The 25846-nt window shown below is 59.6% G+C and overlaps 1 protein-coding gene across 4 annotated transcripts in view; it reads right to left on the reverse strand.

The window, feature by feature from the left end:
• Nucleotides 1-25342, reverse strand: part of DENND3 (DENN domain containing 3) — a 49986-nt gene extending 24644 nt beyond the window's left edge. Inside the window, exons 1-10 of one of the 4 annotated variants that reach the window (XM_047724563.1) lie at nucleotides 25110-25327; nucleotides 18678-18936; nucleotides 17665-17780; nucleotides 15280-15422; nucleotides 12705-12816; nucleotides 8771-8890; nucleotides 8221-8439; nucleotides 4656-4771; nucleotides 1974-2129; nucleotides 1232-1328 (exon numbers count right to left, since the gene is read on the reverse strand). In XM_047724563.1, the coding sequence (XP_047580519.1) occupies nucleotides 1232-1328; nucleotides 1974-2129; nucleotides 4656-4771; nucleotides 8221-8439; nucleotides 8771-8890; nucleotides 12705-12816; nucleotides 15280-15422; nucleotides 17665-17780; nucleotides 18678-18936; nucleotides 25110-25208 (1437 nt within the window). In that variant the 5' untranslated portion in view covers nucleotides 25209-25327. Of the gene's footprint in view, nucleotides 1-1231; nucleotides 1329-1973; nucleotides 2130-4655; nucleotides 4772-8220; nucleotides 8440-8770; nucleotides 8891-12704; nucleotides 12817-15279; nucleotides 15423-17664; nucleotides 17781-18677; nucleotides 18937-25109 lie in introns of those variants that run through there. The other 3 variants (XM_047724562.1, XM_047724564.1, XR_007126496.1) reach the window with 3 other exon arrangements.
• Between the last annotated feature and the right edge of the window lie 504 nt (nucleotides 25343-25846).

Raw genomic sequence — 25846 nt, forward strand, 5'->3', positions numbered from 1 at the left:
GGCCCACAGGCCAGGCTCTACGCCCTGGGCAGTATGCATGGAGGGAGCGGACGGCCAGGGTGCCCATGAACGGGGGAAGCATGTCTGTCCAGCAAACGTCCAAGAGCAGACATGAGGGCGCGGGCAGTGCCCAGAGAGCGGCAGAGGCTGCTGGCCAGGCCACATGAATGACGCCTGTGTGGACCTCAGTCATGAGAGGAGCCGCAGCACGGGAGCTCAGACACCCCTTTGGTCATCAGCTGGATGGGGCGCCATGGAGGGCAGCAGCCCAGAGACCCGCCTGGAGCTCAAGGCTGAGGCAGCTCTGCAGAGAAACTTCTGGAAGTCTGCACGGGGGCCCCCTAACCCAGGCTGGGTGTGGAGGCTCTGCCCCGGAGGGGGAAGCACGCGGAATTAGGCAGAGAGGAGCGGGCAGGGAAGAGCAGGGGGAGGCCTAGGAGCTCTCAGTGGCTGGGGCAGCAGCTCCTGCTGGAGGAGGGAGACCAGCCCCCGGGGAAAGGCTGCTCCCGCCCACCCGGAAAGTGTGGGAACAGCCCTAAGGTCGGCACCAGCCGCCAGCTCGAAGCCCCAGACAGGAATCCTCATAAAAGACACGAACAGATGTGGCCCACGGGCTTGTGAGCAGGGGACCGACCCAGCGCCCCCTGCCGCGTCCGACAGAAGGGCCCTGTGGCCGTGCGCCTGCGACAGGAACCATCTGGGCCGCTGGAGCTGTCTCCATCCGGGCCGAGGGGTGGCTCCCGGGCACACGTGTCTGTCAACATGTCTCAGCCGCTACACATAGCATGGGTGCATTTCATAACGGGGAACTACACTTTGCAGAGCACATCAAGAAACTGAGATGGAGGGGGCGGCTGGGGGGCTCAGTGGGTTAAGGCCTCGGCCTTTGGCTCAGGTCATGATCCCAGGGTCCTGGGATCGAGCCCCGCATCGGGCTCTCTGCTCAACGGGGAGCCTGCTTCTCCCTCTCTCTCTGTCTGTCTCTCTGCCTACTTGTGATCTCTGTCAAACAAATAAATTTAAAAAATCTTTAAAAAAAAAAAAGGAAAAAACTGAGATGGGGCCAGAGGATCCAAAGGAACCAACCAAGCTGGAATGAACTTTCTGGAAACACTAATACTGCATGAAACACTAACAGACGCTGAGAGAGCGTCCCCACACGGTGCCGTGAACACAGACCCGGGCGTGGGACAGGACACGCGAGTGCGCCCCAGCCCCGCCCGCTCCTCACCTGCCGGTAGAACCGCTGGTCGCCCGGAGCCCTGGTTTTGAGAAACTCCTCGCTGTTGAACACCCTGTGCTCGTAATTCAGGTGGTTCTTCACGTCCCTGACAACGAGAGAGACGGTCTAAGTGTGGAAGCATCCTTAAATACGGGAGACAGCCATGGCGATTTGGCAACATGGAAAGAACCAAAAGGACACGGTTTGCAAGCCCAGTCCCACGTCCCCGGGAGGGCTGGGTTGGTTCGTGCCCTCTCCTCCAGCTGCTTTAGGACAAGCTCGGCTTCCCCTCCCTGGGGACCGTCACCGCCCTCTTCCCCTTCCAGCCCCTCCTTCATCCTGCAGATGACAAAGAGGACACAAGGGGGCGACCCGGGACAGGCCGACCCTGGGCGTGAACACGTATGATCTTCCATGGCTAAGTACAGTCTCCACTGGGGTCAGCGAGCCCACAGGCCACATTCCCTGTCAGCTGAGAACCAGCCGCCGAATGACAAAGGCTCCGTCCGGGCCCTGCAGGGTGGCGGCACCCGCGGGAGTGAAGACAGAGGGAGGATGACAGGGACAGATCCTGAGTGCCGCCGCCCGCTGGGGGGCTGGGGGGGCCAGCTTCCTTCCCGCAGTGACCCGATGTCCCCACTCCAGGCCGGCCCCAAGCCGCAGCCGGCATGAGCCCCCACCAGCGGCCCGGGCCCAGAGGGGCGAGGACCTCAGCCGCGTCCGCCCGGGGTGGCAGGGAGGGTCCCGGTACCTGAAGACGCCCACGAGCAGCTGTAGGGCCGCGTGCTGCACCTGGCAGTTGAGGCTCCGCTGCCAGGCCCGCCGGCGCGCGCGCCCCTCGTTCAGGTCCGTGCTGGCGCCCAGGTGCGCGAGGTCCAGCTCGTGGTGCAGCCGCAGGCTCTGGACCCTGGGAAGGAAAGCGGGACGCTGAGCACCGCACGCCGGGACCGCGCTCCCAGGCGGGGAGAACGCGCTCCCAGGGGCACCAACACTCCGGGTGCTGGGAAGGCGCGTCGGGAACTTCCACGCCGAGATGGCAAACACCTGTCCCCGGAGCGTCCCGTCCCTGCTCCACACGAACAGCTCATCCGTGCCGAGCCTGCGGGGGCCTCCACCATGGCCGCTCCCGTTTCCACCCGAGCCGGATCCGTCCCTGCCCGGCTCCGCCCCGCGACAGCACGCACCCCGCACCCCGGGAAGGACAAAGGGCTTCCAGCACAGGCTGCCTCCCGGCCGGGGCTGCCCACCACCGTGCCCTGTCTGGGAGGACCGGATGGACCCAAGGGCCTGTGTGTCACAGCTCGCGGCCGCCCGCTCTCCAGACACCCAGCACTGGTATCCAGCCACCCCGGGCTCCCCGGGCTCCCCAGCCTCCCCAGCACGATCAAGGCCGCAGCTCTGGAAACCATCCAGCAAGCGTGCAGGGTTACTGCAGAAGACACACACCCAATGCCCTTGCGTCTGACCCGTGTTTCCTGAGCGCCCCCAAATGCCAGATGCCACCTGGGCATGGGCTGCGTGGGGACCACAGGCAAAGCTGCAGGGTGCGGCTTACATTCAAGAGGGAAGAAAGAGAAAAAAACAGAGGAGTACACCCCAAATAGGAGGTCATGGCGGAGGAGGGGAGGATCGGAGACCAGGACAGCTGGAAAAGAGCCCGCTGGTGGCTGGAGGGGGCCTCTCGAGGACCCTAGTCCTGAAAGGTGAGACGCCAGACAGACGGGACAGCCCTGAGCAGGCAGGGAGCGGCCGTGGGGGAGTGGGCAGGGAGGCGGGCTGAGACCAGGTCCGAGTAGCTGGCAGGGCTAGGGTGGGCTGAGGAGCGCTCTAGATTCACCCCTGCGTGTGACAAGAAGCTGTTGCTGGGGACGGTGTCCCAGCCCCACTGACCCCAGCGGACCCAGTCAGGTACCCCCCACTCAGAAGGAACACGAGCTGGCCGTGCACTGGCAGCACAGGGGCACGGCGGGGAGGGAATCCACACAGAGTTGTGGTGCTGCCTGTGGCCGGGGCCTCCGCCTGTGTGCTGTGTGCAGGGACAACCCCTCCGCTGGAGGAGAAGGCTGGCCCTCCTACCTGGACGCTCTGCCACACTCTGCCCCGGAGAGCTGGGGCCCCTGTCCTGCGCCGGGGAGGTCAGGGGCAGGGAGGACACCGTGAACACAGATGCAGGTGAGGAAGAGGAAGACGGGGGACAGAGAGGGTGAGGAGGAGCGGGGCTCTCGGGGAAGGGCGCTGCTTCCTGTCCCACTCCACCAAAGGCCCTGTGTGGACACACCAGCACCCCAGGACCTCAGGGACACTGACCACCGTCGCCTGGAGCGGCCTCGGAGCCTTAACGAGGCACCACGACGGCACCTGGGTTAGCTCACGTGGCTGAGGCTGTAGGAGGCACGTCCCACCAGGTGCGGGTCCAGCCAAGCACAGACACAAGCCACTGGGTCTGTCCTCGAATCGGACACCACCACACGGACGAGCACAGGGCCCCCATCCCACAGGGGACGTGCCACCAAAGTGCACGCTTGAGAACCACCGGACACCAGGCCCCGCAGCGCCAAATCGTCAGACTCCCAGAGTCGGGGAAAGGCGGCTTCTGCGCACCAAAACGTGAACGGTTACAAATGTTGGCTTCCCCTTGCAGGCTCACACCGGAGACACTCCACCAGGACACCCTGCTCCGCTCCCCTGCACACACCCAGGGGCAGCCAGATGTGCCCCCACCCGGCAGACAGGAAGGATAGCTCCTTCCCCGCCCCAGAAGCAGCTCCAGCAAGAAAGTCCTCGAGCCCCACGCGACACAGGCCAGAGCCTAACCTGGCCCTGCCAGGAAGAGGCTGCGGCTGCCAGATATGGGCCAAGGCGGTAAGAGCACTGATGGGGGTTGACATTAGTCAACCTGACCCTGAACCCAGACAGGATGACGTCTCGCTCACTCGGGTGAGGTGCCCACCTCTGCGCTGTATGGCGTGGGGGCAGCACACAGATCCTGCCCCGTGGGGGCATCATGTGGGTCTGTATACATGTGGGGTGGGGGGGAGTGAGGGAAGGGAGGGAAGTAGGGAGGGGAAGGGGAGGGAGGAGGGAGGGGCTGGGGAAGAGGAGAAGGGAAGAAGGGAGTAGGGAGGGGAGGGAGGAGTAGAAGAGGGAAGGAGGGAAGGGAAGGGAACCTCAAAAGTCACAGGCAGACCACAGGGCAGAGAGGGTGGGAGGTCTCCGGGGGACGGGACCATCACCTGACTCAGTGGGGCCATAACCGGTATCTAGACAAGTTCAGAACAAGGACTAATGACTTCCACCTTAAAACATTCACAAATAACTTCCAAACGCTAAAGACAAACAGCGTGGCTCTGGAAGGTAAGACGGGAAAGACACTCGAGCCCACAAGCGCAGAAGTGAACAGAGCCGTCCGGGCGCACTTGACCCCCACCTTTACCTCTGAATAAACGTGTGCGCTGCCAGCAGGGGGATGTCAGGGACGTCGACCTCCCGGTCATCAGAACACGTGATGCTCCCATTATCCATATTTATCAGAATTAGACCATCAGCTTCCTGCAAGTTTGAGAAAGATCGTTTAAGATTCTGCATTTGCAGACGCCTTTGAAAACACAAAAACACACTTTGCATTCCCTACGGCAGCGTCATGGCTGATGAAATCACACACTGCGCCTTCTACTGTCCCACCAAGGAACGCAGGCTTGCCGTGAGTCACGTCCACAAGCTAGACTGGATGGAACCCACCCCAGTCGGAGTCAGGATTCCGGACGGGTCTCTGGCTTTCCCTGGCCCGGGTACAAACAATGCCGGCCACTTCAGGGAGCCTGGAGAGAACATTCCAGGGCTGGGGGTGGGCCGGGCCCCGGGCTCAAGGAGCACACACTTAGGATTCCTGCACTGTGTACCGGGTTCCTGGTCAAGCCTAATGCGGGACGAGATACACAGACACCGAGTCCCGCTCTGGGAGCCCGGCGCCCAGCAGCCCCTGGGCGCTCTGACGGCCCCGCTCTGAATGCGTGTCCAGGCGGCACGGGAACCAAGCACACGTCGTCTTCCAGCCCAAACACACGGCTGACAGGCGAGGTGGGCCGCGCGGCCCCTTGTGAACATTCTCGCACACGCATGCCGCACGACGGCATCTGGGTCCCCGGCCCCACGGAGGAAAACATCCAGACCCGACACGCTCTCCAGCCTGTGCCTGTCCCGAAATCTTCCAGAACACGCAAGTCCCTGAGTGGGCCTCCTTCCTGACTGCGGATGCGAGCTGCCGGGTGGACGTGCCCGTGAAGGTTCCCGGGGGAACGGCCTGAAACAAGGTGGTTTTTTTCCCTAATGTCTAAAAAAAGGCACACATTTTCAACTTGAGAGCACAGCCTTATTTCTTCCTCATTTGCAGGCTGACTGGGAGACGTTTTCCATTCCTTCTACGAAGGTCTGAATGGCCTTTCCACAAAGTCTGTCTGTCACTTGGTGAGTCACTGGCTTTGGCAAGAACCCGGCTCCTCCCCAGGAGCGGCCAGTCCCCACAGGGCCCGGAGCACCTTCCCGGGGATTTGCTCTGAAACGCTCCAGGCTCCACGTGACAGGAGGGCGGCAACGGGTGAGCGCTGAGGACGGGAAGGAAGGCACGTGCAAAGGTGCTCCGGTGTTAGTCGCCGGGGAAACGCACACCAGATCCACAGTGAGACGCCACGTCCCCCTCGCCAGGACGGCCAGGACAGGAACGCACAGCGCGGGGGGGCGGGGGGGGGTTGGAGAATGTGGCTGGATGGTGAGTGGCTGCCGCCTACGGTAGGCGAGAGCACAGGTCTGCACGGGAGCTCGCACGCACAGGACGGCTCACAGCTGCGCCGGTCACGACAGTCTAAAGTCGAAACAATTCTAATGTCCGTCGACAGATGACGGACAAAGAAACTGTGGCACGTTGGCATGACGTGATCTGATTCAGCAGCAAGAACCACGGCTACGTGGATGGACGGCGTGGACGAACCTAGAAAACACTGTGCTGAGCGAAGGCAGCCTCTCAAGGCCAGCTACGGCCCTAAAACCACACGTGTGGAACAGGCAAATCCACGGAGACACGCGTAGGTGGGGGCGGCCGGAGGACCATGTGGGGTGATGCGAAGGCATATGGGTCTTCGCGATGGGGCCAAAAACATCTAAAATCCATCAGCACAACTCTGCCAAGCTACTAAGAGCCTCTGACTTGCACATTTTCCTCGGGAAAACTTCGTGGTATTTTATGTGAATAAAGGTGTTTTCGAAAGCCAAACCACCTCTGCCTGACATCACAGCATCACAAATCCACAGGAGCTCACCATCTAAATATACGTTATTAGGCACTTACTGTATGCCAAGTGCTTCTGGCTCCTTCGACCTCAGCCATGACAGCGAGGCCGGCACAGTTACTGCTGTTACGGGAGTTTTGATCCCTCCGAGCCTGGGTTCTTGGTCGCACACTTCGAGGAATGAAGAGGGAGACCACACGAAGAGTGGCGGGCAGTGGGACCAGGTTTCTCGAGCGATGGTGCGAAGCTCCCGGAGAGGCGTGCCTGGGGGGCTCAGTGGGTTAAAGCCTCTGCCTTCGGCTCAGGTCATGATCTCAGGGTCCTGGGATCGAGCCCCACATTGAGCTCTCTGCTCAGCAGGGAGCCTGCTTCCTCCTCTCTCTGCCTGTCTCTCTGCCTACTTGTGATCTCTGTCAAATAAATAAATAAAATCTTAAAAAAATCTCTCTGAGAGCGAGGGGACCCGAGAGGGCTGCCGTTCTGATTTTAGACTTTTTACAAGCTCTTTCGAGAAACCATCTTGAGGGGTGCCTGGGTGGCTCAGTGGGTTAAAGCCTCTGCCTTCAGCCTAGGTCATGATCTCAGGGTCCTGGGATCGAGCCCCACGTCGGGCTCTCTGCTCAGCGGGGAGCCTGCTTCCCTTCCTCTCTCTCTCTCTGCCTACCTCTGATCTCTGTCAAATTAAAAAAAAACAAAACCCATCTTGAGCCTCCTGAGCATGGGCACCAGCGAGTGCTCTGACCACACACCCGTCTACCCAGCAGGTTACTGTTCACCTGCTGCTGGTCTCATGGGCTGACACCCAGAGACGGTCTCACTTGTGACAGTGACCCGTGTTTCAGGGATAGTGGTGTTGTTTCAGGATGTCTCAAAAACATGACTCCCACGGAGGCTACTAGACAGGATGCCGCTGTGGTCTCATCTAAGATGTCAAGCGGGGTGCCAGTGCAGTTTGGTCTTAGCTGCCCGGCTTTTCTGCTTTCTTGTCGGGGACCCCAGCCCTGACGACCTAAGTGTCCAGTTAAGCTCTGCAAGACAAGAGGGCCAAACGCGCTGGTACGGGTCAGCCACAGCGAGTGAAAGGTCACCGCGTGCAGCGAGGCCCACACCCACCGGCACTGTGAGCGACGCGTGGCGTGGACAGGACCTTCCAGCAGGAGGGTCCCCAGCAGTACGGAACCACAGAAGCTCAGCCAAACAGAGAAACACGAGACGGGGAGCGGGGACGCCGGCCGTGTCAGCGGGTGTGGAGTGGTCCCCGCACGGAGCCCAGTCCAGGAGGACGAGTCATTCAGACTCAAGGAGGCTGAGGCTCAGCAAGGTCTGGCACCTCACTCGAGGCCACAAAAGGAAAAAGCGGCCACAGCCAGGCCGGAGAGCAGGCCCCATCGGCGCGGACGCCCGCGCTCTGCTCGCTGGAGCTACAGGAAGCCACGGAACCCTGGAAATTTAAGCGGGTGGGGAGGCAACACAGGGTCCCAGCGCCCAGGACCCTACAGCCTTGGACACTCCCAGAGGCACAGGGAGATGGTGCAACTGGCACCCTGTGTGTATTTGTGGCACCAGGGGCACGAGCCCCAGGGACAGGAGGGACCACCATCTCCCCGTAGCCGGAGCACATGGCCCTCCCTGCAGGACCCTTTTGAAGCCACTTCTCCCGGTCCCCGCAAGGGTCACAAGGATCTGACTTTCGCCAGTGAACGGTCGAGGTCTAACCTTGCTGACTTCGTCAAAGTAGTCGAGGTGGCAGCCCATGAGGAAGGATGTTGGCGCCATGACGAAGTCCAGCATCTGGCGCGATAGGATGGGCACGAGCGTGTGCTGCCACTGCAACGGGTGCAGGTAGGCCAGGAAGCACTCGGCCACCAGCGGCAGCAGAGCCCAGCTGGAGGAGAAGAACACGATCCGCTGCTCCGTGAGGAGGCACGTCAGGATCTGGGGAAACCGACAACACCGTGTACACGCCTGCGACCATGCTCCAAGCACTGACCACGCGTGTGAAGCCAGTTCTCACCCGGTTTCCCAGCTCCAAGTGCCAAGACGAAAGCCCCTTTAACCCCCCAAAAAGCACTACTTGTCAATGGCGTGCACTGTCCTGAATGTCTGCTTGAAGCCAAAAAGCAGCTATCCCCAGTGCGTGGTGGAACATTCCAGAACGTTCTGGAATGTTCTGGAACACACGTGCCCCGGAATCGCCCTCCAGATGACAGGATAGACGCCCACTAAGCCAACCAACACACTGTCCCAGGTCCGGAGGGACACATACCTGCAGCACCTTCTCGGGCCTGAAACACAGCAACGGCAAGTGAAGGTCCAAGTCGATGACCGGGCTCTCGGGGTCCGCACGGGAGGGAAACACAATCTGCAGCGGCTTCATGTTAAATATCTGTGATGACCAAGTTCCGTAATTAGTTTAAAGCCGCTCCTAGTAGAGACAGAGAGACACCAAGACTCTCTGTTTAGGCGCCAAAGGCGTCTGAGTTAGGATACGTGCTTGAAGACTCACGCTGTCACCGTGTATGTCCCAGAACCAAACAGTCTAGACACACACAACTGCAGAGAAAGGCTCACACGTAGATCCAGTACTGAAGATCTTCTGCAGCCGGTCTGCCCACAGTCCTAACTCATTAGCAAACTGCTCATCGGTGAAGACTGACTGACACCTGGACGTGTGTTCCGGTCAGCACAGGCTCTAACTCAAGCACGATCAGGTTCATCTTGGGCAGAACGCTCACTGCACATTACAAATTCTCTTAGTATTTTCAACATAACTGTTAAAGCCTTAAAGACATGCACTTCAAGAAATCGCAGAAAAGACTTTATTTTTCCAAGTGATAGTATTTCAAAATAACACTTCAATTCCAATTTGATATCTGCAAAATGCCCTCTCTGTGTTAAAGGACACAGTGGACGGAGGAGGACGTTAGAGGCCCCTCCACCAAGGGGCCTTCCAGCTTGATGGCAAGTTCATTCCTGACCATGGGTGTCAGCCTTGGGGAGGGTCCCCAGCAGCACCCCCGGAGCTGGGGACGAGCAGAACTGAGTGTGAGCAGTGCTGGGCTGAAAACACAGGGAGGAGATTAGAATCTGAGGACAGAGAAGGTCCCGCCAGGGAAAGTATGGAAGGAGGACACACGAGAGACACGGAGAGATGCAGAGCCCTCGCTAGAGAAGGTTCCAGAACGAATGTTCACCATCCACACCTCCTCCCGCTCGTGTCACCACTGCTCTGTGTGACTGCTTGTGCAGAGGACAAGAAAGGACCACTTTCTGCAAGTGCCCCTGACGGCAGCGTCTTGTCACCCACTGGTTGTGGAAGCGGGACGCGTCAGAAGCAAGGCGGGTGCGCCTGTGTGGACGGTAACGAAACAAGGAGCAGAGTTACACGCTCCCAGGGGCGAGGAACTAGGAAAAATGGTGACGTGTATGTGGAAAACTCCCCTCGATATTTCAAAAAAAAACAAACACGTCGACCGGCTTCCCAACTACAGATAAAAACTAAATACAAACACCATCATTCTTAGCAGGGACGCTGTCGGGTCCCGCCGGACGCCGGCGACCTCGCCGCGCGGGAGACCCACACCCTCTGAGCTGGGCTCTGGGGCCCCCCACCTCACAGGTGAAGAAACTGAGGGGAGACATTTCAGAGAAACACTTCCCGCAGCTCCACACACAACGGGCTCCCCGCCGACAGCGACGCAGGAAGCGGGTCAGGCGCGGTGAGAAGGGAAAGGCACGTTTCGTGCGCACACCCAGTAACTTGGCCCGAGCTCTGAAAGCCCATGAGGTCAGAGCCACTGGTGGGCAGAGCAGCAGCAGAGCGAGCCAGGGCCGTGGGGTGTCCCTCCCGCCCTCGGGCCAGTGGTCCAGGCGCCATCGGCGAAAGGGCGCCGCGCCAGGCCGGGCTGAGGCTGGGCACCGCCTCTTCCGACCCGGACCGGAGATGACCCCACACTTGACTCCCGGGGACTGCAGCTCCTGGCCACCAGCTACACAGCCTCGCCACCGAAGTGTTTGCAGTGGGCTCTGGAAAGTGCTGAACCGGCTCCTGGGTCAGAGGAGAACCTTGGCCTCGCGTGTCTCAGGAATAAGGAACAGCCACGGTGGTTCGACACCCCTGCAGATGGGTCAGGGCCCCGTCTCAGCCTCAGAGCTGGTGAGGCCACAAGGGGAGGGTCACAGCAGCAGGCCTGAGCCGGGCGCAGCTCGTTCAGACAGACGCACAAGAAGCGAGAGGCAGGCCCTGCTCTGAGAACACGACAGGCTAACACCAAAACACAACCCATCCGTTCTTTCTTCTGCTCCACAACTGTGGGAGCAGTAAGGGCAGGGCGGGTGTGGTAACAGTGCCACACATGCAGCTCGGCAGGGGGCCCCTTCCTCACGCAGCTCGGGCCAACAGAGAAGAGGGACATGCAGCAAACACGTGCGTGAGCCCCAACTGCAGACAGGGCTGGGCTCCGCGGGAAGGGGGCAGGGCATGGAGATGCGGTGGGAGGTCACAGAGGCTGTCACGAAGAACCTGACTTCCAGGAACAGCATGTGCAAGGGCCCTGGGGCAGCACCCATGAGGGACAGAGGGACACCCAGTGTGGCTGGACAACAGTGAACAAGGGGGTGAGGACACAGACAGAGGAGGACAGTGATGACACAGGGGCCAGAGAGGTAGAACTGGCTGTAGGTACACAGCAAGAAGCCATTTGGGGTTTTAAGCATAAAAGGAGAGTCCAACGGAGAGATGTTAACAGTCTCTGCAGCCACTGTGCAAAGCATGAACTGAACGAAGGGTGAAGAATGGACGTGGACAGACCTGCAGCTCCTCAGGTCACACAGATGGGAGAAGCCCGTGGCCCTGCATTGGCGGGGGGGCGGGGGGTTGGCCAACCAGAGGCAAACGCCAGGGGCTGGCCCATCAGGGGTGAGCGATGGAGGGAACGCAGGGGTGAAGAGAAGAGGCATCCAGAACGACTCCCAGGAAGCTTTCTCACGAGGTAGCAAAAGTGGGAGAACCACGTATGACTCAATCCAAGATTCCGAGGGACGAAGATTGGTACGGGTTCGAGCCTTACTCATGCTCGAAGGCAGAAGCTAATACAGACGGCCAACCCTCAGACTGTCCTGAACCTGGTCTTGTTCCCTGCTTAGCTGGTCCTCAGGGAATACTTGTTGAGTGAATTGAGCAAGAAGGGAAACTCTGATGACTTCACTGAACCATTAAAAAAATACCAATTATCCACATAATAAAGAGGAGGGCCTTGCACAAAACAAGTACCCCAAAAATGTCCCTACATAGGATTCTGGGAGTGGAACCAAGGTACGCAGGCAACCTGCTCTGTCTCTGGGCCTGGAATGCATCAGGCAGGATTCCCCCCGACCCCACACACTGTAGGGTGATATTAAAAATATACAATTTAAGTTCATAATCCCATGTCTCCTGCAAAATAAAATAAATCTTTCCAACTGTGAATAACCATATGTAGGGAACGGAGAGCTCCCTGTCTCATCTCCCAGAAGGGACTGAGCGGAACAGGGTCAACATTTACAGTCTGTGTCGAGACACTAATTTGGTGGGCGCCTCTCGGAGAACGAGGAAGCACCTGGTGGTTGCATCAGTCTGGAAACTGCTGAGCCAGACAGGTGTCATCACAGCCCAACTGTCTGCCCCATTACTCAGCAAAGGGGGAACGTGGGCTGTCTTTGTTCACAGCTCTCCTTAGCCCAAAACCCTCACGTAGAGCCAACCACGTTTCAGGACGAGCACGCCAGGGAAACCCAGATCCCCAGGACGCTTGGCCAGTCATTCAACAACACAGTGGCACTGGGAAAAACCAAAAAATAAGCCGGGTACTTTTCGTGAATCACCGTGGACAGGAGAAAACATGAGTCAATGTCATACCCAATATGCCAGACAAATAAACGAAAGGGAAATTTGTAATTTAAGTAAATTCTGTATGTTTTCTGCAAGTAATGCACCGGTGTGTTAAGCACTAAGGGGGCCATCACCAGTTCCACACCACGTATCGTGGGCCACCGGGCAAACTCATCTTTAGAAACTGTGTAATCAGATGATTCTGTAAGGAACCCGAGAAGCCTAATTTAAATACACCAGAACGTAAGAAATAGTTTAAAACATTAAAACCACCGTCGTCATAGGACTTGAGCTATTCGCAAAGAAAAGACAAAATTCCAGATTTAATTACCAAATGAAGGGGTCCAGGCGGCGGGCTAGGTATTAAAGACAGTTTTGCAGCAAAATCTTTTATGTGATTGTCAACTTCAAAATCTTTACAGAGCTTCAGATGAGTCAATAAACTAAAAGAAAAAAAAAATCAAATCACAAAATAAGTATGAGCCTCCAATTGTCATCGTAGCATTTCTAATCTGTGCTCGTGTGTCTGCCAGCAGCTCTGGGGCCGTCCGGCAATGGGGGACAACCCTGGACATGAGACGACAGGGCATGGTCGCCCAGGGTCAGGGAGGGGGGCCTGCCTGCAGAGGGGGTACGGGGAGAGTGGGGTGTTGGGGGGGGTGGGGTCCGGCATGTTCTGCTTCTTGCTGTGGGTGCTGGTTACGCAGCAGGAATTTGTGCAATTTTCTGCCTGGGTCCTACTTCAGCAGCGAGTAAACATCTCAAAAGCAAGTGCCTGACCATGTTTGTTTCCCAAATGCATTCTGACTTTTGAAGTATGGTTGGCCCTTGACCAATGTGAGGGGTTAAAGGCACCCATCCCCCCACACCGCTGAAAACCTGAGTAGAACTTCTCACCCCATCGAAAAGCTGAACTACTAATAGCTCACTGCCGACCAGAAGCCTGGCCCCTGACCCAGTCGATGAACAGGCATTATATATATGTGTGTCATATGCATTATACGCTGTGTTCTTACAGTAAAGTCAGCTGCAGAAAAGAAAACGATTTTAAGAAAATTTTAAGGAAGAGAAAATACATCTACAGGACTGTACTATATTTGTCAAAAAAAATCCGGGTGTATGCGGATGCACACGGTTCAAACCGTGTTGTTCAAGGCAGAGCGGTCACTGACCGAACTGCACAGTGGACCAGCAGGTGCCTGGGGGCAGAGGGGCTGGGGAGCGACCACGGGGCCTGAGGGGACTTTGGTGTGGGGTGGAAATGTTCTCTCTGTTAACGGCGGTAGTGGTGACACGGTGTCTACACTTGGAAAATTTCAGCCAACTGTGCCGGCGAACACCCTGCCTCGGTGCCCTGGGCCGGACCCCAGCCTCGCCCCCCACGCATGCCCGCAAGCCAAGTGCTAATGCTCTTCCTTTAAGTAACAAATCATAGCTCTTCCTGGAGCCAGTGTCAGGATTTGGAGATAATTCAATAGTCCCTCTGTATGTTATTTATCGTAAAAGAATAGTATTGATTTAAAAAAAAAAAAAAACCAAAAGAACAAAGACTCCATACTCCAGTTCTGCACACACCGCTAAGCATCCTCTCCCAATGTCTGTCCACAGAGGCACAGTTTACATGCTACCATGATAGCAGAAAAACACTTTAAAAACCTATGACTCTACATTTATAAACTGCCTTTTGGATTTCTGTCATTTGTTTTTTCTGCTTTCTAGTTCCCGTCCCGTAGCAACAACCACTGAGAGAGAGAAAACTTGAGAAGCAGGGAAACCAAACACGTTTTTCAAGTTAAACACTCATGTGCGTGGATGTCTAGCAGGACGGCATTTGCTGCCAGTGGCATGAGAACGACCCCGTGTCGGAACAGGTGCTGTCGTCCTCAGAAGGCGGGCGCTGTGCGGCCCAAACCTGTTCTGTTCGAGGAAGGTGGGATCACCCGCCCGCCTCCCAGAAGGGGAAACCGCAGATGGGCGGACGCGCCTCCACCCTCCGGTGCTGAAGATGAAGGGTTAACTAAAGAAACGGGGACCCTGTCCTAACTTCTCATCCCATCACTGCCCACGCCATGCCCACGCGCACACACTCAACTCACGCCGCCCCGGCGGGAGACCGAGCGAGCGCTCTGTTCTACGAGGCGTTTCGTGTCGGGCAGTAAGACGCAGGCTAGACCCACGCCCTGTGCAGAGACAAGCCGCACTTCGAAAACTGAAACATGAAGGCGCTGGCACTTGAGTTCCGAAGATCGTGAGCTCGGCCGGGAAGGATTCCTGCTCGTCCCTCCGACCACAGGCCGAGAACCAAAATGACTATCTTTCTAGAAGTCTGTGACTTGCCAGGGGTGATGGGTGGGTCTTATGACACGAAGGTGAGCCTCCGCGGACCGCCCCTGTCTTTCACGAAACCGCCGCGAATTCCAAGACTAGAACTTGGAGAGAATGCAAACCAGGCGGCCAGGGCGCGTGTGGCCAGGGGCTGGACCGTGTCTGCGCGCCACCGTCGTCCCCCGACCACGGGGAACGAGCGCGATGCTCTCCAGAGCCATCACAACCTCTCTAGGTCCTCAGGCCTCCTACTCGGCGTCGGCATGAATGTAAAGATGCCACCAAGGGAGGTGATTCGTCAACTGCCCGTGAACTGCCAGGCCTGACGGGGGCGGCCTCCTGTCTCAGCCAGAAGAGCCATTTCTCATGCGCGTCTTTTTGAAAAACCAAATATCAAATCGTCCGCACTAATTACTCCCCACAGCTTGGCTTCGCCCTCCCTTGTCTGGCCGAGCACCCCACACGCTACCACCTCCGGACGCCTCTGGGCCTTCACGGGAGCTCCCGGAGCCACACCAGAGCCCGCCCGCCACCCACCAGCATGGGGGCGGCCTCGCAGACAAGCGGGCCGCGCGGCTCACCAGGACAGGCAGTCCTTGAGGGCGTTGTAATAGGGCAGCTTGGAGACCACGCACACGGCGAAGGGGACAAAGCAGCCAGCCATGCCCACCGTCGGCCAGGACGGTTCCCAGTGCGCCTTGCCGTTGTAGAAACACGACTCGTCCTGCAGAGAAAGCAACAGGCCCATGTCACCTCCTGACCCGGCCACTCCCGGCTTCTATCATGAGCAGTGTGGGCCCCTGCAGACAGGAGAGAGAGGGCAGGGGCCTGGACAGCACCCAGCTCCCCCACCGCCTGGCCGGCGCTCCCTCCGTAGTCCCAGTCAGTGTGGATGGTACCCTCGCCATGTCACTGGGAGCCCCAGTCACAGCAGACAGGCTCCCAGTGTCACTAGGAGTCCCAGTCAGAGAGGACAGGCCCCCAGCGTCACTGGGAGTCCCAGTCAGAGAGGACAGGCCCCCAGCGTCACTGGGAGTCCCAGTCCACACAGGACACCCCCCTCCCCGCTCCCGGTGCCTGCTGTCCACAGTTCATGACATACTGAGGTGGCAGAGGTGGTGAGACCCACCCCGCCCGGGGGGAAGGGCCCACAGTGAGAACAGTAAGACACAGAACCGGCCGCGGGCTCTGCTCACGAAGGAAAAACGCTGTAGCGCCGAGCGTTTGTGTGTGTGCTGGGGCAGGGGTGCGGGTCTCAGCTGGGGGGTCTCAACTGGAGAAAGCACCTGGCGCCGGGATTCCAGAGGCACAGACCACCGCGGAGCTTACAAGTGGCATGTCACGGGGGGCCACATTCCGGTCCCATGGAGGGTAGTTTGGGGTGTCAGTAGGGATGGCGGGTGTGACAACAGCTTCACCTGGGGCTGGTGCGAACGTGAGGGTCTTGCGAGACGGGTGCTGGCAGAGCCCGGCAAGCAGCAGGCGCGTCGTTCGTCCGCCCACCGACATCGAACTGACGCCTACTGCCCACACGTCAGGGCGCTAGGGGCCCTGGGCAAGTCACCCCCCACCCCGTGCGACTGCTCGCGTCCTCATCTGGAGAGCGGGGTCGGTTCACTGTGGTGTGGATTAAATGAGAGCAGGAGGTCGTGCCTGGAGCGGGCCGCGGCACAGGAGGACCACAGCGCCGTCTGCGCTCCGGGAGGGGCCGCACGCAAGGCGGGGCGTGGGTGGTCCCTGGACACACGGGGAGGGCCCAGGGAACACCCCGAAACCATGCCGGCGCTGAGAGGACAGGCGAGCGGACAGGTGAGCACCCCAAAAGCCAGGTGTAGGGGGAGTCACGGGTAAAGCTGAGGGCAGTGACCTTTTTCAAATGCATAATAAAAATAACATGTACTTCTCATAGCAATCAGTTCACAGACGAGCACCTTCCTGAATGACCCAGCCTCCCGTCCTGTGTCCGCGGGAAACACTACCAGGGAGAGGCAAGAACTCGGGCCCTCTGTCTCCCGCCCCGACCTGACCCGGGCAGGCAGGCGGGCCTGCTGTCAATGTCATGGCTGCAACAGCTCACACACACGGCCATGAGGGCTGGCCTCCCCGTGCTGCCCGCCACCTGCCCCGGGGACGCCCGGCCTAGACACTGAGGTTGTGCACTCAGAGCCCAGCAGGATGCGGGGCTCCCCCGTGTTTCTGACGCACGCCAGGTGCGTCCATGCCACTCCACGGGCAGGAAGGGACAGAGCCCATCGAGTTGTGTCTTGTGCCCCCGACACTCAGGGATAACTCTCCCACCGCAGCTGCCCCGCCTCTGACGGCAGAGAGGGGAGGAAAATCCGGGCGGCCACCTCCCCTCAGTGTGGACTCCTGGACTTCCTGGATGAAGCAGTGGGGCCCCTTCTGCTCCCGAAAACCCTCCGACACAGGCAGCGGGTCACGCCGCCTCTTCAGGTGCATGGCGGCCCCCACGAGCTCCCGAGAGGCCGGCCGGGTCACACAAGTGGCCCTGCCAGGCAGGGGAGGCCCAAAGCCATCACCAGAGCAAAAGAACCCAAATGCCCTCGGCGGTTGCGTGGGAAACCAGCCGCGGCTCACACACACCGGCAGTAGGACTCGGCCGTGAGGACAGAGGCGCCGCTGCCCCAGCGTGGACGAACTCTGAACCCGTCCACTGAGCGGGAGCCGGACACAGAGGCCACGTGCAGCCCGAGTCCACCAACACCAGGTGTCCGGAGCAGGCAAACCCGTGGAGGCAGGAGGAGGGCCGAGGGAGGGACTTCCAGGGAGACGAACATCTTTTGGGATGAGACGCGGGAGGGGTTCCCAGCAGCAGGAGCGCACTTAGCACCACGGACCCACACCCACTAGAGTGGTCACAGGGGTGGTGGCTTGGGGTGTGTATTTTGGCAAAAATAAAAACCACCCCGGCCTGACTTCCGAGAGAATTCGCGTCAGTCACATACGCGCAGGGGCCGATAATACTGGACAACCGCGCCGTACGTTCTGTTCCCACAGACGTCGGTCAGCACCAGGAAGTGGACACAGTCCTCCTTCGGCTCCGAGGCCACGTACATACCCCCTGTGGATGAGGAAAGGAGAGGAAATCTCGTCACGACCCCGCAGCAACCACCTCTGAGCCCGGGCTGCCCACGAGCCCACTTCTCGGCCTACAGAGCCTGGCCTCACCCTGCCAGCTATGGCACCTGGGGGGTCAGGCCACTGGCCAGCCACCACCCCCTGTCCCTCTGCAGGACCCATTTCTCGGCCACCCTCTGTGCTCTGCAAGATCTAGAGAAGGATCACGAGGACAACCTCAGACAAACCCCTTGGGGTGCGCCTGGGGGAGGCGAACGTGTCTGAGCACAGCGGGCACGGGGCTGTCCTCGCTCTTCCTGAGTTGTAATCCCTGAGACCAGGAGACAGCAGCCGTTCCCGATGGAACCTTCCAGACAGGAAACGACGGAGGGCAAGTCCCTACTCAGTTTTCTACATCAGCTACTCGGCATTTCTCATGGACCAGGGGGAAACAGGAGGGCCGCCCACTGCCGGGAACGGACCAGGTGGGGAAAGCACGAGCGCCCGGGCTGTGGGTCCCAGGGGCACAGAAAACAGGGGCCGGGGAGCCCGGACCAAAGCACGCCCTGGGGGGAGACGCTGCAGGCTCACTCGTCCTGATCCACAAGCTGACCTTTGGAAGACAGACCCGCCAATCTAAGGGGAAAATCCCTGGAAAACACATATCCCAACTGCACTGGCCAACCCCACAGGCCCTCGCCAGGGACTTGTTCTCCGACATTCGGGGGCTACACTACATGGACTACATATCCTTCAGCTCCCAAACCCCCTCCATGAAGATAACTGAGCCCTGCAGTTTGACCTCAAGGCTGCCAGGGGTCACCAGCCCCATCTGTTGCCCTTTCTTGACTTGGTTTCCAGACGGCACCGTGGGTGTGGCGGAAGGTGGGGCGGGGGATACCTGGGAAGCAGAGCTGCGGCAGGGCGAGCAGGTCCACGCCATCGGGGACACTAACGTCTTCAGGAGGGAGGCCCTTCCAGGGCTCTGTTTTGGGTTTGTCCCTCTTCTTCCTGAAGGAGCGCCTTCTGGCCTTGCTCAGAGTCGCAGAGGGGACGCCAGCCGTCTGACTGTCCTCCTTAGTGACGAAAGGAGGCACAAACACGGACAGGACCTCTGGATCGAGAGGAGAGGAGCTGCCGACCCCCTTCTTGAGGGACACCTAAGCGGGAACAAATTCAAGTAAGCCACCAGGCGCGGGTTTCACCACCAGCGGCCCCGGACAGGGAGGAGCTCGGAAGCTGCTTTCAGGAACCCGTGGGATCGTGCGCTCAGGCGAGTCACCCCACGGCGCAGGGTCTGGCTCTGCGGCTGCCCCTGGGCACATGGCCTGACAGTTCCAAGCCTGGCCGACAGGCAGACCCGAGCTCAAATCCTGCTTTGCTAGGACCGCAGCAGCGAACGCAGCATCCCTGAGCTTCCCACTGCAGGGGGCAGGGTCACAGGTCAAGGCCTCAACCCCAACGCCCAACACCAGAGGCCCCACATGCCCTCAGAGGCTGGCAGGCGGGGGCCCTGTATGCTGTCCGGCCGCTGCAGATGGGGTGCCGACACCCTGCCCCACACCAGCGGTCCGGTCGCCACTGACCTGGGGACACAGACTGAGGGGTGAGCAGGACAGGCGGCCTCAGAGAGAAGAGATGCAACCTTCCTCCCGCAACCAAATGGTCGCCCGGGGTCTACACGATGGGGTCATTCGGACAGAACATTTGTAAACTTTAACTCGGTATCCAATTTTTACAAAACGTTTCACGTTTTCACTTTCCCCCCAGATGACAGAAAGAGCACGGGCTCTGCCCCGATCTCTGTTCTGTCTGGCTACGAATCCTGAGAGAGCCAAGTCTGCGGACACGGCTGCCAGGCTGCGTCCCGAGCCCCCGGACGAGGTCGACGGGCCGAGACAACGAAGCGGGCAGGTCAGTCCCACGCTAGCGGAGAAACAGAGAGGTCAAGGGCAGGAGTCGCGGGGCGATAAGCATGTGGGAGGGTGGGAGGATGCCAGGGTGGGTGGGCAGTGGGCGACAGAAGACCTCTGAGGGACTCAGGGCATCAGGAAGGACGTCACTGTCACTGGGAGAAATGGAATTGTCACCGGCAGGAAAGGGGCAGCCAGCAACCCGGTTTCAGTAAGAATCGTGGAACCAGAGGGGAACTCTCCCTCTTGGAGGACTCATACCACGCCGCCGGTAGACGTACATCAGAAAGCTTGTTTTTATGCTGTGTGATTTCAATTCAGGCAATGATTTCTTTATGTTGAAGAAAACGGTTAATACCAGTGGGAACAAAGACCAAACACGGGAAATCCGTATTACTGGCTAATTTTTAAATCTTTGTGCATCAGGCATGAAAGGAAACCACGGCTTGAGTTATATAAAACCTTTTGAAAAACTTCCTATCAAAATCCAGCACCCGGACCTATTTATCTATGAAAATATGTGCGTCCACTCCTTCCTCCCGTCAAACATCACCTCCGGGAGGACAGAGCACAGCTGGCCACACTGTGCAGTCCCTTTCCTGCAACCTCCCCTCTGCCCTTTCCCTCCGCCCTGGGCTCCTGGGTAGGGCTCCTGGGTAGGGCGCAGGCAGACTGCTCCTTCCAGGCTGCGACCCCCCATCCCCGCCCCCCAGGGCTGACTCCTTTCCTGCCAATCCCAGACCACACCCAACTGCCTCCCGACATGACATACGCAGTGGGTCCCTGAAATTATAGCTTCAAAAATGAATCTCCTGCTGATTTCTCTAAACCCTGAGCTTCCACTCCCGCACTCCGCTGTGACAGAGGCAGCGACCCTCGGGTCTGTGGAGCCGCCCCAGCTCCTGCTCTCACTCCAGCTGAGAACCCACACTGCAGGGCCGCTGGCCTGAAAGGTCTCCAAGAGCAGCCCCAGGGCCACCCCATCTGCATATATCCAAACCTCGCAGCCACCTTGCCCATGGTTCAGAGGGGTTACAGATTCCCCCCAAACTCATCCTTCAAGGTTTCTGCCAGGAGGATGACATTGCCTCCTCCCACCGGGCCCAGGGCACCCCACCTGCACCTCTGGCCACTCTCACAAACAGGGGGCACCTGGGGGATTCAGTCAGTGAAGTGCCTGTCTTCAGCTCAGGTCTTGATCTCAGGGTCCTGGGATGGAGTCCCACATGGGGCTCCCTGCTCAGTGGGGAGTCTGCTCCTCCCTCTCCCTCTGCCCCGCCCCCCCGCCGCTTGCGCATGAGCTCTCTCCCCCAATAAATAAAAATCTTAAAAAAAAAAAAGACACATATGACCTCATCACATGTCCCAGCGGGCAGTGGCTCCTACCACCTAGGGCCAGCTTTTTACCTGCAGACCCTCTGACGGGCTCAAACCAGCCTCCCAGACCCTGCCCGTCCCTCCACCAGAATGAAAGCTTGAGTCTGTTCCCGGACGTTATTGTCACTACTACGTATTCCTTGTAGGTATCACACGTGTGCCTGTGTCACAGAGCAGGACGACAACCTGGACCGCACGCCTGAGCCGTGGGCCAGCCTTCTTCGGTGCCAGGGTGCCCCAAAGCCGTGTGCCACTGAACCTCATTCTCCAGACACAAGCGCCCATATTCCCAGGCTTCTCCCTGCTCTCCACTCTGCCTGACACGTGACCAGCGCCCTCCCTGCTCCTCCTTCACCAGGGACCCCCTCCCCTTCACCCCCACCGGAGGGAGACTTTCCTCACCTGAAGACAGGCCATCAAGCCCCTGGCTCCTCCCCTCCTACAGCACCTCCTCCCGCCTCCCCACCCTCCTCCCCTCCTGGAGCACCTCCTTCTGCCTCCTCCTCCGCTGGCTCAGCACCTCTGGAGCACCGATGCCGGCACAGGGGAACTATGTCACCTTCAGAGCTGCTGGGAGGGAGAGGTGGGGACTGTAGGTTTCTCTCCATGTCCCCAGTCCAGCACAGGAGACGGCTCTCAGCAGGTGCTGCCATCCCCCACAGCCTGAGCTCCGCGATCTCGCAGAGCACACTCAGTCTGCGTGGAACACGGTCGGGTCTCACACTAGCACCAATAAACTACCTCTCGCTCCCTCTACTCATCTGGCCACTTACAGTGAAATGGCCGAACTTCCGCTGACCGGGCACCTATAGCTCATCGCACACCGTCTTTCCTCGGAACGTATATCCTTGCTGTCTCTTCAGGCCAGATAAGCAGCACAGTCTCACGTTTAAAAGCGAACGACAATGCGGGAAGAATAAAAGAACAGAAAGGCAAGACCTCCCCTGATTCTGAGAAACGGTGGTCAGTGCCCTGTGCGGGAAATACCGTCTTCCCACGTCTCCGGTGTTTACCAGTCTGACCGCCCCCACCATCAGCCCTTCCAACAGTTCCACCAGTTTTTTCCCCACTTACGCACACGGCGCGGCCGACTTTCCTGTCACAGCTGGGACCACACGGGGCCACTCGGGGATGACTCAGCAGCGTACCTGCCCCGTCCCCTACCGAGGGACCGCGGGTGTGCTCTCGGTTCTTCGTCACGCGCGCAGTCTGAGCAAAGGCGGCAGTGGACAGTGCACTGCCGCACATCTGCACACGTCCGACTGCATAACCAGAGCAAGTTCCAGAAGGCACAGTCCTGGATCCCAGAGTATTGTGACTGCCCTTCCTCCCCTCCGGGTGAGACAAGGTCCACCTCCACGGACCACTGACACCCATTCTTCCTCTCCTCTCGCAGGCACTGATTTACTAAGCCCTCCCCGGTAACAACCATTTCAGTCCGAAAACCTGGAGCTAATAACAAAACGTGAGACACACGACGCCCTGCCTCCCAGCGCCACAGATTTATTTCTACAGATTACAGAGTGGCACTGATCGTCGTACAGGATGGGTCATCATTCATGAGATAAGACGGGAAACAGATTTTTTATTTTAATGCTCTAGAACTGTCCTGTCCACCACCGTGAAGGGCCACGTGGCTATTGAAATTGAAATTAATTAAAAGTAAATGAAATTTTAAGTCCAGCTCCTCAGTGGCCACGCTTCAAGCACCTGGTAGCCACGTGCGGCCAGTGGCTGCCGCACTGGATGGCACAGATGAGAAGCACGGGCGTCATCACTCAGGAAGTCTGGTGGACCCTGCTGCTCTGGAAACCGAAGGCCGAAGGCCAGGACGCTCTCTACCAAGAACCGTTACAGTGTTGCCTTTGCACGCAAGAATTAGGCTTAGTGACCTACTCTATGAACACTGGTCTCTGTCCGCTGGGAGGGCTAGCAGTGGGTCCTTCCACACCCCCGCCTGGTCTCCACGGCAACCACAGGGTACAGGGAAATGCAGGCCCAGAAACTCCCATGGGGACCGACCTGTAGGCTCCAAGTCATTGCCACTAGACTCACAGAGCAAACACCAGCCCATCCAAGAAATGAAATGGGAAGTTCGGACACCTCGCTACCCTCACATGAAGTTGGATGTTCTGCATACCTCTGGGCTTTTCTGTCGCCAAGCAGGAATGCCTCAGCAACAGAGAAATGGGGGTTTTCAAAGTTATAAAAAAGCCTCGGACGCTGGGAATAGAACTGCTGTAAGAGCAAAAGTAGCCAAATGAAGTCATTTGTTTGGTTAACTGGAACGTCAGCACCGGCCTTAAAGGAGGCGCAGTCCAGGAAGCTGGGCCCATCCCGCCAGGCTGCTCCTGCTCTCCGCCTTCTGCCGAACCCCTAACAGAACCCGCATGCAGGATAGAAAGGGTAAGAGTCAAAATGCAGCGCAGCAAGAGGCCCGCTCGCCTGGGAAAACCGTGGCCTGTTTGGGTCAGGAAAGCACCCCTGCGCACACCGAAGCTGAATCACCCCGCTCTCGAGACGCGTCTCACCCTGGGGCAACCGACACGTGTGTTGAAATCACCCAGAAGCAACTGAAACCAGGTCATTTCCTATGAGAAGAAAAAGGAGGAAATGCCATTTGGCAAAGCAGAGGCAGGGAGATAACTCGGTCACTGAGGGTCAGGGGAGACAGTGGTCAAAAGGGGATGCAGACATGGGGCAGGGGAGTAAGAAAGGAGGGAAACGCAGAGACCATAGAAGTCAGCTCTGTATTAAAGTCAAGGATGGGGCGCCTGGGTGGTTCAGTTGGTTAAGCCTCTGCCTTCAGCTCAGGTCATGATCCCAGGGTTCTGGGATGGAGCCCTGCATCGGGCTCTCTGCTCAGCGGAGAGCCTGCTTCCCCTCCTCTCTCTCTCTGCCTGCCTCTCTGCCTACTTGTGATCTGTCTGCCAAATAAATAAATAAAATCTTTAAAAAAATAAAAAACAAAAAAATAAAGTCAAGGAGATGGGGCTCCTGGGGGGCTCAGTCAGTGTCAGTGAAGCGTCTGCCTTCTGCTCAGGTCATGATCCCCCGGGGTCCTCGGATGGAGCCCAGCTCAGGCTCCCTGCCCCGTGGGCAGTTGGGTTCTGCTTCTCCCTCCGCCCCTCCCCCTCTCCTGCTCGCTCTGTCTCTCCCTCTCTCAAATAAATAAATACAGTTTTAAAAAATTAAGGAGATTAAGAGCCATTTCTCCAGTTAATTTTTAGCCTATCTGGCTTCTCCTGCTGACCTCAGCCCTTCCACTCTGCCTCCCTAAACACGCCGGTGCCCTCCTGCACCTCCTCCGCTGTCGTCCAGAACGAGATACGGACTTGCCCGGGTAACTGGGCGGTGGAGCGGGTAACCTTGGAGTCCTCTGGGCATCGCCACCCGCCGGAGAAAAATGCCACAGACAGAGTCGTACGGACGTCCCGAGCCAAGAGAGAAGGCGCCGAGCGACCCGGAGGCGAGGGTCGCGCAACCAAAGTGAAGTGAGGGCGCGGGAAGGAGACGCGGACCGAGAGTGTCCCAAACTGCGCTTTCCGGGAAAGGGTGCGTCACTCCGGCTGCCCAGACACAGGAAAGGGGGTGGGGGGGTCGGGGGCGCAGCCTTTCGTGCGCGCGACAAGCAGCCAGGCTTCCCCGCGAGCGGCCGCAACACCGCCACCCGCACCCAGGAGACGGCGAGTCCGGGCACGCGAAGGACCCCCTTTCCTCCGGGACGTGAACCCGCGCCCCGGCCGCACCCCTCACCCTCCTCCCCGCCCCCCGCCCGCCTCCACCCTGCCCAGGTGTGCGTCCCGGAGGACCGGCAGGGGCGTCCTCCGAGCCCGCGCTCCTCTTCGGGGCCGCTCCCGGAGCCGCAGCCCCCGCGACTGCTCCTGGCGGGGGGCAGCCACGTCCCCGCACCCGGCGGGCCGCGGCGGGGGGTGAGCCCGGCCGGGGGCCCCGCGCACCGCCCCCACCGCGCAGCCGCCGGCGAGCCGCTGCCGCAGCCGCCGCCCGGGCGCTCCCGCCTCAGTTTGCCCGCCGGCCCTTACCTCGGGGCCGCGGAGGCTGTCCCGGGAGGGCCCCAGCAGCGCGCACAGCTCCAGCAGACCCGAGGGCAGCGCCAGGTGGGACGGCGCGGCCTCCGCCATAGCTGCTCGGCGGCCGCGGCCCGCTGCGCGCACCCCGCTCGGGCGCCTCGGGCCGCCGACCCGACCCCAGCCCCGCGCCCCGCGCACCCGTAGCGCCGCCCGACACTGCACTCCGGAGCCCTACGGCCGCCGCGTCCGCGCAGGAGCCGTCCGCGGGGCGGGGCCTCCGCGGGGCGGGGCCTTCCTGGGGCGGGGCCTTCCTGGGGGCGGGGCCAGCGGAGCCTGAGCTGGCTCCGGGACCGGACCTCCCCTGGGGGCGGGGCCGGCCGCGCCTGAACTGTGCCTGGAGGCGCGGGGTCTCTCGGGGGCGGGGTCTGGCCGGGGCGGCCGCGGGGCCAGACGCCAGGTCGTCATTTCCGAATCGGTCCGCGGGTCCCGGCGCGTGCGCGCTAAGTGCGCGCGCAGCACCCCCTAGGTCCCGCCCCGCCCACCGCCCCCTTCCCGGCGAGCTGGGGAAGGACTGGGTGGTGCCCACAGGTGGCGGGCGAGGGCGCCCAGACCCAGGGGCCGAGGGCGTGAAAGTCACCTGCCGTGGCGGGCCCCGGGGCCAGCCCTCCAGGGCGTGAAGAGACCCAGGAGCCTGGACCGCGGGGTGGGCCGGGCGCGGACGGCCGAAGGGGCTGGCGGGGAAGGGGTAG

This window comes from Lutra lutra, chromosome 4 (assembly GCF_902655055.1).
Source record: "Lutra lutra chromosome 4, mLutLut1.2, whole genome shotgun sequence".
Lineage (NCBI taxonomy): Eukaryota > Metazoa > Chordata > Mammalia > Carnivora > Mustelidae > Lutra > Lutra lutra.